The sequence below is a fragment of the Acomys russatus genome, chromosome 19, assembly GCF_903995435.1.
Source record: "Acomys russatus chromosome 19, mAcoRus1.1, whole genome shotgun sequence".
Lineage (NCBI taxonomy): Eukaryota > Metazoa > Chordata > Mammalia > Rodentia > Muridae > Acomys > Acomys russatus.
Genome location: NC_067155.1, coordinates 36,545,227 through 36,558,812, shown reverse-complemented (window position 1 = coordinate 36,558,812; position 13,586 = coordinate 36,545,227). Strand labels below are relative to the sequence as shown.

Genomic DNA, 13,586 nt, shown 5'->3' with positions numbered 1-13,586 from the left:
GTGCCCCCGGATGGGCAGGGCAGACTCACTGCTATGCAGAGCCCTTCCTTGCACGGTACTGTGTGGCTAAGAGGTACACCTCTGAGGACTCCTTCCTGCTGGCCTCGGGTTTCACGACCCTTGTGTTCTGGAATTCTTGGGTCAGTCTCTTTTGTAGCAGGTGGCTTTTACTTCCGGCCCAGGTTTTGCACAGCAGCGTGCCCCCGGGATGTAGGATATCTACAGCATAGGCCACAAGGGTAAGGCACAAGCTGATGAGCCTGTCGTGATCAAGGTCTCGGATTCCACTGGCGTTGGGTGCCATGTCACTCAGAATCACGTCCGCTCTCCTTCTGGGAAGTAGTTCTAAAATTCTCTGCAAAGTTCTGGGGTCAGTCACATCAGCAGGGCATAGAAACGTTGCTCCTTCCAAAGCGAATATATGCAGAAGATCGACCCCAAGCACGAAACCCACAGGAGAGCTGGGGTCTATGGAAGCAACAGAACACATTCTTACACCACGAATCTTCCTACCAAAATACAAGCCACAAAGCAAAGGCACCAGGGCCAAGGAAAACAGCAAACATGCATATATGTGCAAAGAGGCTTTTTGTATGAAGACACATGAGGCAGATGGAATGGCACTGGCCTATAAGGCAAGCGCTTGGGAGCCTGAGGCAGGAAGACTGTCACAAGCTCAAGGCTGTTTTGCGCTACCAAGCGAGGCCCTGTCTCTCAAAGTTGATAAAAGACTAATGACGTGGGGTAAGGGGCCCTCTAAACCCCTTGGGAAAGCTGAGACTTGAAGAGGAAACGGTCTGCCAATCATCCTGACTACTAGGTGGAGGTTAGACCACAGTCAAGGTGCTGAGTCCACTTTGCTGTCAGCTCACTACCCCAGGCTCTGCTTCTCTAGAAAGATTCTTCTAAATAACATTTTATTGTATTTTTGACTGTATTGGTTCTAAAATGTGAATCTCACTAGATAGCCCAGGCTGGCCCAAAACTTAAGCTTGGGTCTTAATACAGTGAGTGAGGTTACAGGTGGGTGGGCAACACCACACCCAGCTTCCAACAGCCCTGTTGGTTTGTTTGCTTTTTATTCGTTGAGACAGCCTCACTGGGTAGACCAGGCTGGCCCCAAACTCAGAGGACTAATGCCTCTGTCTCTAAAATGCTAGAAGCATGTGCGACCACACTCTGCTGTTTTGCTTTGGTTTTTATACTTATTTACACCTGTGTGTTTGCATGTGTGAACATGGACTTGACTGCAGCTGCCGGTAGAGTCCAAGGCTTGGAACTAGAGGTAAGGAGGTTGTGAGCTGCCTGGCATGACTGCTAGGAACCATCCCGGGGTCGTCTGTGAGAGCGGTGTTCTCTCCAGCCCCTCCTTTTTGGCTGCTGGGTCTTTGAGAACCATGTGACATAGGCCTGGAATTCCTGGTTCTCTCCACTCCTCTTCCTCTCCAGAGTGCTAGGGTCACAGGTATGCCTGTTTATTGTTTCTTATTTGGGAACTATTTCACATAGAGAATATTATTAAGTCCCTATTAAACACACGCAGCCAGCTGGGCGGTGGTGGTGGTGGCACACGCCTTTAATGCCAACACTCGGGAGGCAGAGGCAGGCGGATCGCTGTGAGTTTGAGGCCAGCCTAGTGTACAAAGCAAGTCCAGAACAGCCTGGGCTACACAGAGAGACCCTGTCTTGAAAAGAATGAAAAAGAAAGAAAAAGACCCAAAACCATACTACAGCCTACCACAGTCCCAGAATGAGGAGTCCAGAGCCTCAGGCAGATCTCTCCTGAGACTCTGGAGATGGCAGCCCCAGTGGGACTTCCATGAACCTTACGCTTTGAGGAAACAATCTGGGAACCTCAGGGATACATTTACTGTCCTGCTCCCAAATCCTGCTGTTTTAATTAGGGTTTCTATCCCTGCAATGAAACATCATGACCAAAAATCAAGTTGGAGAGGAAAGGGTTTACACTTTCATATCACTGTACCAGTGAAAGAAGCCAGAACAGGAACTCACACAGGGCAGGACCCTGGAGGCAGGAACTGATGTAGAAACCATGGAGGAGTGCTGCCTACTGGCTTGCTCCCCATTACTGCTCAGCCTTTCCCCTCTCTGTCTCTGTCTCTGTCTCTCTCTCTCTGTGGCAGAGTGTCTCTGTGTAGCCTTGACTGTCCTGGAGCGCTCTCTTTGTAGACCAGGTTGGCCTTGAACTCACAGAGCTCCAACAGCCTCTGCCTCCCAAGTGCTGGGATTAAGGGAGTGTGCCACCAGGGATTGTACCACCTACAGTAGACTAGGCCCTCCCCATTAATCACTAATTAGAAAATGCCCTACAGCTGGATCTTATGGAGGCATTTGCTCAATGGAGGTTCCCTCCTCTCAAATGACTTTAGCTTGTGTCAAGTTGACTTAAGACCAGCCAACACACCTGCCAACAGATCACTCTGAAAAAAATAGCTCCAGCAAAGCTCAAACACGGATGTGGTATAGTACTCCTGGAAGATTCTATCTAAATATAATAATAATAATAATAATAATAATAATAATAATAATAATAATAATAATAATAATAATAATAAAGAATAATAACAACAACAACAATGCAACCTCAATTGAGAAAATGCCTCCAGATTAGCCTAGAGGGCATTTTTCTTGGTTGATGATTGATGTGAGGGGCCCACCCCTGGGCAGGTGGTCCTGAGTTGTGTAAGAAAGCAGGCTGAGCAAGCTGGGAGAAGCAAGCCAGTAGGCAGAGTGCCCCTATGATCTCTGCTGTAGTTTCTGCCTCTGACTTCCCTTCATATAAATGGAAAGAAACCCCTTCCTACCCAAGTTGGTTTGGTCACCGTGTTTGTCATGGCATTAGAAAGTAAACTAAGACGTTATTGTTTAGTTTGGTAGGGATTTTTTGTTTTGAGACAGGAACTTGGTAGAGAGCCCAGGCTAGTTGCCAACTCATGAACTCATATGGTCTAGTTTTAGTTTTCTTCTTTGTTCTTTGTTTTTTTAAGATTTTATTTATTTATTATGTATACAGTACTGTGCCTGTATGTGTGCCTGCACACCAGAATGAGACACCAGCTCTCACAATAGATGGTTATGAGCCGCCATGTGGTTGCTGGGAACTGAACTCAGGACTTTTAGAAGAACAGCCAGTGCTCTTAACTTCTGAGCCATCTCTCCAGCCCTTCTTTGTTCTTTTGTAAACAATATTTTGTTTATTTAATCGTGTGTGTGTGTGTGTGTGTGTGTGTGTGCAAGTAGCTGCACGCCATGACACACTTGTGGAGGCCAAAGAACAAGGTTCAAGCGTCCAGGTCTCGGGGAGAGAACTCAGGCCATCATGCTTAGCAGCAGTAAGCACCTTTTATCCACTAAGCCAAGTGCCTCTCAACCTTCCTAACCCTGCAACCCTTTAATACAGTTCCACACATTGTAGTGACCCCACCCCAGCTATAAAATTATTTCGTTGCTACTTCATAACTGTAATTTTGCTACTGTTATGAATTATGTAATGTAAACATCTAGTACACAGGATCTCTGATATACTACAGGGGTCACGAGCCACAGGTTGAGAACCGCTGCTGGATAAGCCATCGCCACGATGATCTGGAACGTCTAAACTTCCTGTCTACGCCTCCCAAAAGTTCGGATCACAGGCCTGCGCCAGCACACCTATTTACCTTACCAACGGATCTCCGTCCCCAGCCTGTGTCCCATTTCTGTTGACTGTCATCTCTAAACCAATCTAGCTGCTCAAAACATGCCTCTGGGTGAAACGCTGCTTACTAGCATTCCCTCCGGCTCCTGGCAGCCAGAGGAGCTGGGAGTAAGTGACAAGCAGGGCCCACCTGCGCCTGTGGCGTTGACTTCCTGCACTGCCACCTGACTCCAGGCTCCTGGAGCGGCACCGCAGTCCAGCACCCGGAGACCAGGGCGCAGGATGCGATGCTTCCGGTTCATCTCCAGGAGTTTGAAGGCGCTGCGGCAGCGGTAACTCTCCACCTTTGCAGCCTTCACAAACGGGTCCTTTAGGTGCCGCGTCAGCCACTGGTGCTCGGCGCCAGTCTTGCTCTTGTAGTGACACGCGGCTGTGTGGAACCTCTGAACCTTAAGGGGAATGCTCACCAGCTTCCGGTACCTGGTGGCGAGAAAGGAGTTAGGCAGGGGGACATGACACAGAGAGGCAGGCAGGCAGGTCTGCGTGCGAACAGGAACCCAAAGTTAACAAGGGATGTCCTCCTGGCTTGCTCTCTGCCTTACATATATTGATGTAAGGTCGCCAACCAGCCAGTGTAGCTAGCCAGCTTGCTCCAGGGGACCCCTTTCTCTGCCTTCCCAGCACTGGCCTCACATTTGGTCAGCACACAAGCCCAGAAATGGGTTCTGGGCATCGGAACTCCAATCCTCGGGCATGTTTTATCCGCTGAGCCACGTCCTCAGCCCCATACACTATTTCCACGTTGGAAACCAAACTCACATCTGTACATGAATAAGCATCATACACACCCCGGAACAGAAGTCGTAAGCGCCCCTCTGTGACCCAATTCACTGAGCTCCCGAATACTGTCAATCCACCCCGCGCACGCACGCACGCCCTTTCAGTGCAGACAGACTCCCAAACTCTACTCACCAGGCCATGGGTGCTTGCAAGCAGTATCCTCCCGTCACCGGAAGTCCCGCCCTCCCTTCCAGCGCGAGCTCCCGCCCAGGAAGCTGTAGCTGGCGCGCGCAGGTATGGATGGTTGTCTGTGCTTGGGAGAAGTGTGCGGGAGAGACGCGGGGTATGGGGGGTGCTGGGGCACTGGGGAATATCTGGAGAGGGGAGCTGGAAGAAAGACTTGGGGGCGGCTTAAAGCCAATCAGGAAAACTGGGGTGCTGGGCAGACCTGAGGTTGGAGAGACTCAGGAAACTACAGAAGGTAGGGAGCAGAAATGAGAGGAAGAGAGGACCTGGGACCTGAGCGGTAAGATGGGGCAGGGCCAGGTTGTAAAGGCTGAGCCGGGCATAGCTCCGGGAAGGGTAAGCTAGGAACAGCATTTGCAGAGTGCTCCCTGCAGGCAGGTCCTGGGCTCTGCACTCCAAGGTGCATCGCCTCCCACCATTTGCAACAGTTGACCTCAATTCAGACCAGATGGTTGTCAGCACCCCCAAACCCTAGCATTTGAATGCTCCCTGACACGTACCCCATTTCCCATCTCTCACAAGCTACTTTAGCTGACATCCAGGGCACCCTAGTTTACTTTATAGGCTCTACCATTTGACCCCGTTTCACATTTAGACTGAGCATCAGTTTTCACCTCAGGAAATAAAGTGTTTACCTAGTTCTTAGTCTTACTAACTGGGGCAGCTTTTGAAAGCAAGCTTAATTGGAGCTGGGGTGGTGGACGCCTGTGAAATGCTTGCCTCACGTGCGTGAAGACCCGAATTCAAGCCCCAGAACCCACATAAAAGCCAATGTGCCGTACACCTGTAACCCCAGTGCAGGGAGGCAGAGACAATTGGGTTCCTGGAGCAATCTAATCAGCTAATCTTACTGAATCCACGAGCTACAGGCTTCAATGAGAGACCCTGTGTATTTATTACTTATTTATTTATTATTATGTATTACATCTGCAGGCCAGGAGAGTGCATATAGATGGTTGTGAGCCACCATGGGATTGCTGGGAATTGAACTCAGGAACTTTGGAAGAGCCAGCGGGGCTCTTAACCTCTGAGCCATCTCTCCAGCCCTGAGAGACCCTGTTTAAAAATAATAAATTAGAGCCGGGCGTGGTGACGCACGCCTTTAATCCCAGCACTCGGGAGGCAGAGGCAGCCTGATCGCTGTGAGTTCGAGGCCAGCCTGGTCTACAAAGTGAGTCCAGGATGGCCAAGGCTACACAGAGAAACCCTGTCTCGAAAAACCAAAGAATAAAATAAATAAATAAATAAAATAAAATAGGGACTGGAGAGATGGCTCAGAGATTAAGGGCACTGACTGCTCTTCCAGAGGTCCTGAGTTCAATTCCCAGCAACCACATGGTGGCTCACAGCCATCTATATAATGTGATCTGATGCCCTCTTCTGGCATGCAGGTGTACATGCAGGCACAGCACCGTATACATGATAATAAATAAATAATACATCTTTAAATAATAACAACAATAATGATGATGATGATGTGGATGCAGCTGGAGAGATGGCTCAGTGGTTAAAAGCACTTGAGGTCCTGACTTTGACTCCCAGCACCCATGCAAGGTGCCTGTGACTCCAGCTTCTGGGGCTCCAACATTCTCTTCTGGCCTCCGTGAGTAGCCACATGAAGATGTACATAAGGGGGGGGGGGATGGTAAATAAAAGTAAAAATCTTTTTTAGAGGCTGGAAAGAGCACTGGCTGCTCCTGCAGAAGACCAAGGTCAAGTTCCCAGCATGCACATGGTGGCTAACTGTCTAACTTCAGTTGCTGGGGAGCCAACACCCTCTTCTGACCTCCATGCGCACTTAATGCATCACATGGGATAATTTTCCATGACAGAATTTCTCTATGTAGCCTTGGCTGCCCTGGATTCACTTTGTAGACCCCCCCTGCCTGTTTCCTGACTGCTGAGTGCATTGGTATTTTGCCTGCATGTATGTCTGTGTGAAGGTGTCAGAGCCCCAAGAACTGTAATTACAGACAGCCATGAAGTGCCACGTGGGTGCTGGGAGCTGAACCCAGGTCCTTTGGAAGAGCAGCCAGTGTTCTTAACTGCTGAGCCATCTCTTCAGCCCCCTCTAAACCTTTTTTGCGGGGAGGGGATTTGAGACAAGGTTTCTCTGTGTTGCCATAGCTGTCCTGGACTCGCTCTGTAGACCAGGCTGGCCTCGAACTCACAGCAATCTCCCTGCTCTGCCTCCCAAGTGCTGGGATTAAAGGCGTGCACCACCCTGCCCATCATAAATCTTTTTTTTTAATATGAAAAAAATGTAAAGCGTAGAGCAATTGAGGAAGGTACCCAATGTCAGCTGTGATCTCCACACACAGCCAGGGATGCACACATAACACACAAAGAAGACTAAACAACCATTTTATATCTCTGGGCTCAGTATCAGCAAATCAAAACCATCCTCCTATCCCAATTAGCCTTGTTTATGAGCACTAATCCACTTAATAAACCCAATGTCTGTAAGGTAAGATATTGCCGTTTGCAGAGGGGAAAGCAGGGTGGGAAGTGTATGTTTGAAACGATGTCAAGCGGCAGAACCTTAGCCAAGCTAATTCTTCCAGATTCCAATCTATGCACTCCGGCTCACTTCACTGAGGTAGCTGGGCATGATGCTACATGCCTGTCATTCCAGCACCCAGGTTGTCGAGGTGGGAAGATGGTGAGTCGAAGTCCAGACTAGACCACATGGAATGACTCATTTAAAATACCTGCAAAACAAATCACGTGGACACCTGTCATTACTCACGCCACGAAAACTATTCACGTAGTATTAGTGCTAGGCTTAAAGTAAGCCAGAGAATGTGCCATTTCAGGGAAGTCGTTTTGCCATGCTTTGATTCTGGGATCCATGGCAAGGTCGGGGTATCCACCAGTCGCTTGTGGATATGGAAAGACAGCTGTATACAGCTGGTGCTTAATAAGAGGTGGCTGACTTAGGAAGCCAGAGCTTCAGGCATGGGCAAGTCACTGTCAGGACAAGGACACAGGCTACTCGTCATCCTCTTCCTTCTTCCCTCCCTTTCTTTTTTTTAAAGTTAATTTAATATTGTATAAGTATAGGTTTTTGGTTTTGTTTTGTTTTTTGAGATAAGGTTTCTCTGTGATAGCCTTGGCTGTCCTAGAATCGCTTTGAAGACTACGCTGGCCTTGAACTCACATCGATGCATCTGCCTCTGCTTCTTGAGTGCTGGGATTAAAGGCATGCACCACCGTGCCTGGCCCGAGTATAGTTGCTTTGTTTTGTTTTTTACGTTTTTTTGTTTTTTTGTTTGTTTGTTTGTTTGTTTTTGTTTTTGGAGACAGGGTTTCTCTGTGTAGCCTTGGCCATCCTGGACTCACTTTGTAGACCAGGCTGGCCTTGAACTCACAGCGATCCGCCTGCCTCTGCCTCCCGAGTGCTGGGATTAAAGGCGTGTGCCACCACGCCCGGCTCTTAAGATTTATTTTATGTGCATTGATGTTTTGCCTGCATGTGTCTGGATAAGGGTGCCAGATCCTCTGGAAGTTGAGTTATAGATTGTTGTGAGCTGCCATGTGGGTGCTAGGAATGGAACCCCAGTCCTCTGGAAGAGCAGCAAATGCTCTTACCCAACGTCATTTATCTAGCCCTCATCCAGGTTCCTTTTTTCATATACTGCAATCTCTTAGAAGTGTCCCAGTTTCTGGATATTCCTTTAGCCAGTTTAGGCCAAGAAAAAGATAAAATAATAAATGGCTCAAGGGGCTGGGAAGGTGGCTTAGTGGTAGAGCACCTGCCTAGAGTCCCCCAGGGAGGGGTTGGGGTGTGGCTCAGTGGTAGAGCACCTGCCTAGAATCCCCCAGTGAGGGGCTGGGGTGTGGCTCAGTGGTAGGGAACCTGTCTAGAGTCCCCCAATGAGGGGCTGGGGTGTGGCTCAGTGGTAGGAAACCTGTCTAGAATCCCCCAGAGAGGGGCTGGTGGTGTGGCTCAGTGGTAGAGCACTAGCCTACCATGCTCAAGGCTCTGAGTGTCATTCCCCAGCACTGCATAAAGAAAATTATATAATAATAATAAATGAAAAGGCGGGCTCAAACGCACATTTGCACATGCCGTAGTAAGCCATAAGATTTACCATGTGGCTGAGGAATTGCCAAAGGACCACACCTTTCACCTCTCCCGGAATATGTCTCCCTCTCATGGGGCTCACACATATGATGCACACTCTAACAGACCCTATTTTCTGATCCTCTTCACAGGCCCTAGGAGACCATGGGTACCTCCAGGCTCTATACCCTGGTGCTGGTGCTGCAGCCTCAGCAAGTTCTCCTGGGCATGAAGAAGAGGGGCTTTGGTGCTGGCCGCTGGAATGGCTTTGGGGGCAAAGTGCAAGAAGGGGAGACCATTGAGGATGGCGCTAAGAGGTGAGGAAAAGGGAGGTCTGACCACACAGCCAGCCTAGCTGGGGATAAAGACCTGGAGGGTAGGAACATACCCATGAGACCTACAGATGCTAGGTAGACCAGGCTGGCCTTGACCTCACAGAGATTCACCTGTCTTTACTTCCAGAGTGCTGGGATTAAAGGTGGATGCTACCATGCCTGGCTTTTAAATGTTTTTTAAAGGTTAATGTGCATTGGTGTTTTGCTGACATGTATGTCTGTATGAGGGAGTCAGATCCCCTTGAAACTGGAGTTCCAGACAGTGTGAACTGCCATGTGGCTGCTGGGAATTGAACCCAGGTCCTCTGGGAGAGCAGCCAGTGCTTCCAACCACTGAGTCATCTCTCCAGCCCCCATAAAGGGTTTTTCTACATGCTGTTGGCTCTCCAGCCCTGAGTTATATGGCCCAGGTTGGTTTCAAACCCCCAGATCTTCCTGCTTCGGCCTCCTGAGTGTTGGGATTACAGGTGTACAGTATCATGCCTGAACGTTCAAGGTGATTCCTGACTTGGATATAGCAACGCCTCTGCATGATATCCTCTTGGAAATGCAGCCCGCAAGTCCTGAGGCTCCCGTCGCATGGGTCTAGCCCTGTAAGCACGCACAGATGCCGTGCTTTGCTCGCTCGTGAGCTATCTTAAGCCATGGCCTTCCTTACCCGTCTCTGCCGCAGGGAGCTTCAGGAAGAAAGCGGTCTGACAGTGGATGCACTGCACAAGGTAGGCCACATCTCATTCGAGTTTGTGGGTTCCCCCGAGCTGATGGACGTGCATATCTTCTCTACTGACCATGTGCATGGGACGCCCACAGAGAGTGACGGTGAGCCTTGGGCCCTACTCCCTCCTTCTCCCCATGGCCAGCCAAGTGTACCCAGCCTCACTTGCCTGCCTAGGAGAAAGGACTCAGCCCTTGCCAAGTGTAGGCCACATGTCTGTCCCTACCTATTGCCTTTGCTTACCTTCTGAAACAGGGGCAGCTAGGCCAAGCAGCCTTGTAGCCTGGGTATGAGCCCATTACTTTTTCTTTTTTCTTTGTTTTTGCTTCTGTTTTGAGACTGGGTTTCTCTCTGTGTAGCCTTGGCTATCCTGGACTAACTTTGTAGACCAGGCTGGCCTCGAACTCACAGATCCGCCCGCCTCTGCCTCCCAGAGTGCTGGGATTAAAGGCGTGCGCCAAGGAGCCCGGCTAAGCCCGTTTCTTTACTTTATGAAATATGGAAACAGCTACACATATTCATAAATGCATTTTTATCCCAACACTCGGGAGGAAGAAACAGAGCATCTCTGTGAGTTCAAAGCCAACCTGATTTACGTCGAGAGGCCCTGTTGAAGAAGAAAGGAGGAGGAGGAAGAGGAAGCAGTGGCCGCAGCAGCAGCAGCCGCCAGGCAGTAGTGATGTAGGCCTTTAGTCCCAGTGCTAGGGAGGCTGAGGCAGGGGAATCTTTAGTTTGAGGCTAACCTATTCTACAGAGTGAGTTCCAGCTCAGCCAGGGCTACACAGAGAAACCTTGTCTCAAAAAAACCAAAAAACAAAAAGAAAAGAAAAAGAAAAAGAAAAAAGAAAAAAACCTTGAAAGGAAGGGAGAAGTGGGGTGTGTGGCTCAGTTGGCAGGATGCCCAAGTAGCATGGCCCATGTGTGGTTCTACCTGTCCGCAGTCCCAGCACAGAAGATTGGGTCCCAAAAAACAAACAATATAGTAAACAGATATGATGATAAAGCACATAAGCCCGGGATCTGAGGCAGAAAAACTGAGTCTCGGGGTATACGGCCACAGAATGGGTTCGAGGCCAGCCTGGGCTATGTAACCCAGCCAAAAGCAAGAGCTGGTTGTGGACGAATGTCTTGAGTGGATGTAACAACTGTCGATAAAGCGGTTTAGCCAATCAGCTGGGCAGAAAGACAGGAAGTGAAAGGCGGGACTTCCTGGAGAGGGGGAGAAGCCAAGAATTGACAGTTGACAGTTGAAGGGATGAGGTAGAAGAAGCCTCCAGAGATCAGATTGGCAAGTGCTTGGGATATATGTATGTTATAAGGTTTAGAGTAGTTTATTTTAGTTTACAAGTAGATTAGAATCAGTTTAGATTCTTGCCGGGCATAGTGCTTGCAGCTTTAAAGTACGTTTCAGACTCTGTGTTGGTTATTGGCTCCCTAGGCTGAACCAATAGCAATTTATTCTAACAGCTGGTCATGAGCATTGAGCTATAAAATTAGGCCAGGATCGTTTCTCAGATAAGCCAGGTATAGTGGTGCGCATTCTTGTTTATTTTTTGGTAGAGGGGTGTTTGTTTTGTTTTGTTTTTTGAAAAAGGGTTTCCTCTCTGTAACAGCTCTGGCTGTCCTGGACTCATTTTTAGACCAGGCTGGCCTTGAACTCACAGAGATCCGTCTGCCTCTGCCTCCCGAGTGCTGGGATTAAAGACATGCGCCACCATGCCCGGCTTGTGGTGCTCTTTTTTTTTTTTTTAAGATTTATTTATTACGAATACAGCACTCTGCTGTGTACACCCACAGGCCAGAAGAGGGCACCAGATCTACATTATATATGGTTGTGAACCACCATGTGTTTGCTGAGAATTGAATTCAGGACTTTTGGAAGAGCAGTCAGCACTCTTAACCTCTGAGCCATCTTTCCAGCCCGAGGTGCTCATTCTTAATCCTAGCATCAAGGAAGCTGAGGCAGGAGGATTGCCACTCATTCCAGACCAGCTTGGGCTACGGTGTGGATGGAAATCCTGTCTCAAAAAACTCCCAAGGGAGCCGGGCACAGTGGCGCACTCCTTTAATCCCAGCACTCAGGGAGGCAGAGACAGGCGGATCTCTGTGATTCTGAGGCCAGCCTGGTCTATAGAGTGAGTCCAGGACAGCCAGAGTTACCCAAAGAAACCTGACTCAAAAAAATAAAACAAACTCAGAGGTTAGGAGCTCTTGCTGCTCTTGCAGAGGACCCATGTGCTTTTCCTAGTGCCCTTAGGGCTGCTTACAACTGTCCATAGCTCCAGTCCCAGGGGAATCAGATGCCTCTTCCGGCCTCTCTAGGCACTGCATGCACATCATACGCAGGCAAAGCACTCATACACGTAAAAGAGTTTTTACAGAATGTTTAAAGGGGGGAGGATATCAGAAAGTTGGTTCAGCAGTCAAGATCACATACTGCTCTTCCAGAGAACCCACGTTTGGTTCCCAACAGCCACATCAAACGGCTCACAACTAATACCAGCTTCAGGGGGACCCAATGCCCCTGGCCTCTATTGGGCACCTGGACTCATGTGCCTACACTCACATGCAGACATACATGCATACATGTGGTTAAAAATAATATAAAACCTGTTAAAAAAAAAAAAACTTTTTGGTAAGTAACACCAACCAAAAGGGTCCACACAGCTGGAGAGAGACCTCAATGGTTAAGAGAACTTCCTAGTCTTCCAGAGGACCCAAGTTCAGTCTCCAGCACCTACACTGGGCAGCGTGTGACTGGCTGTAATTCCAGCTCCTCTTCTGGCCTTGTCTGGTACCCACAAACGTGTAGCGCTGTTCACAGAGACACATTCAGATGTGTAACAGAGCTCTGTGTTCAAGGCCAGCCAGGGCTACATAGTGAGACCATGCCTCAAACAGAACAAAATCTCCAAATACGTGTTCACACAGACCCAGGGGTAATCCCTCTCAGGTTGGCCGAAATCCGTGTTTAACATCAATGTTCTTCCTCACTCCCACCCCGACCCCCGGTTCCAGAAATGCGCCCTCAGTGGTTTCAGCTGGACCAGATCCCCTTTGCAGACATGTGGCCTGATGACAGCTACTGGTTCCCTCTGCTGCTTCAGGGGAAGAAGTTCTGTGGGCACTTCAAGTTCCAGGGTCAGGACACCATCCTCGACTACTCGCTGCGTGAAGTGGATGGATTCTAATGCAGAGACGCTCAGGTGGCTACGCAGCCAAGGGCACTGCATGGAGGGGCTGGTATCTTCTGTTTGCTGGGCGTTGTTGTTGAAATGTGAAATGGCACCGATACGCTAGTATGTCTGAATACCTCCTCCCCACCTGCTGGTCCTGTTTTAGAAGGTTAAGCTCCTTTAGGAGGCAGAGCACTGATGGGGAAACTGAGTCACTAGGGGGCTCAGAGAAATGGAAGATGGGCCTTAAGGACACTGCTGCCACTATGCCTTAGCTGCCATGACGGACTGTACCCCTTTGATCTGTGAACCAAAATAAACCCTTGCTCCCCTAAGTTGTTATGTGATTACAGCATCGAGAACAGTGAGTGGTCCAGGTGACTAGAAAGAGATCCTGGCAGGCACTGAGACAGCCAATTCTTCGTCCCATCACACTACCCCAACAGGGTGGATGGACGCCAGAGCACAAGATGAGGACTTTTTCCATGCAGGAGCCACAATCTGAATGGAAAACTAGAATCTCTGAAGTGCTTGGTAGGGGCAGGATGCCAGGCAAGAGCAGGCACTCCAAGAAAATCTGCAGAGAGCAGGTGCCATTGAGAGAAATAGA

General features: G+C 49.2%; 2 protein-coding genes across 2 annotated transcripts; one reads left to right on the top strand and one right to left on the bottom strand.

Moving 5' to 3' along the window:
* Window positions 1-9: 9 nt before the first annotated feature.
* Mrm2 (mitochondrial rRNA methyltransferase 2) lies at window positions 10-4,674 on the bottom strand. Its single transcript, XM_051161147.1, has 3 exons — window positions 4,631-4,674; window positions 3,849-4,138; window positions 10-468 (listed from the first exon to the last, which is right to left on the bottom strand). The coding sequence occupies exons 1-3, from the start codon at window positions 4,636-4,638 to the stop codon at window positions 32-34; spliced, it is 735 nt and encodes a 244-aa protein (XP_051017104.1). The 5' UTR covers window positions 4,639-4,674; the 3' UTR covers window positions 10-31.
* A 2,622-nt stretch (window positions 4,675-7,296) lies between these two features.
* Nudt1 (nudix hydrolase 1) lies at window positions 7,297-12,993 on the top strand. Its single transcript, XM_051161169.1, has 4 exons — window positions 7,297-7,346; window positions 8,903-9,067; window positions 9,759-9,904; window positions 12,819-12,993. The coding sequence occupies exons 2-4, from the start codon at window positions 8,916-8,918 to the stop codon at window positions 12,989-12,991; spliced, it is 471 nt and encodes a 156-aa protein (XP_051017126.1). The 5' UTR covers window positions 7,297-7,346; window positions 8,903-8,915; the 3' UTR covers window positions 12,992-12,993.
* The last annotated feature ends 593 nt before the right edge of the window (window positions 12,994-13,586 follow it).

What these genes read in the sequence shown, in the direction of transcription:
- Mrm2 (XM_051161147.1), bottom strand. An exon ending in AGTCAACGCCACAGGCGCAG is followed by an intron (nt 469 to 3,848) that starts GTGGGCCCTGCT and finishes TTGCTTCCATAG; the next exon opens with ACCCCAGCTCTCCTGTGGGT.
- Nudt1 (XM_051161169.1), top strand. Translation starts at nt 8,916, where the DNA reads ATGGGTACCTCCAGGCTCTATACCCTGGTGCTGGTGCTGCAGCCTCAG. An exon ending in ATTGAGGATGGCGCTAAGAG is followed by an intron (nt 9,068 to 9,758) that starts GTGAGGAAAAGG and finishes TCTCTGCCGCAG; the next exon opens with GGAGCTTCAGGAAGAAAGCG. An exon ending in GACGCCCACAGAGAGTGACG is followed by an intron (nt 9,905 to 12,818) that starts GTGAGCCTTGGG and finishes CCCCGGTTCCAG; the next exon opens with AAATGCGCCCTCAGTGGTTT.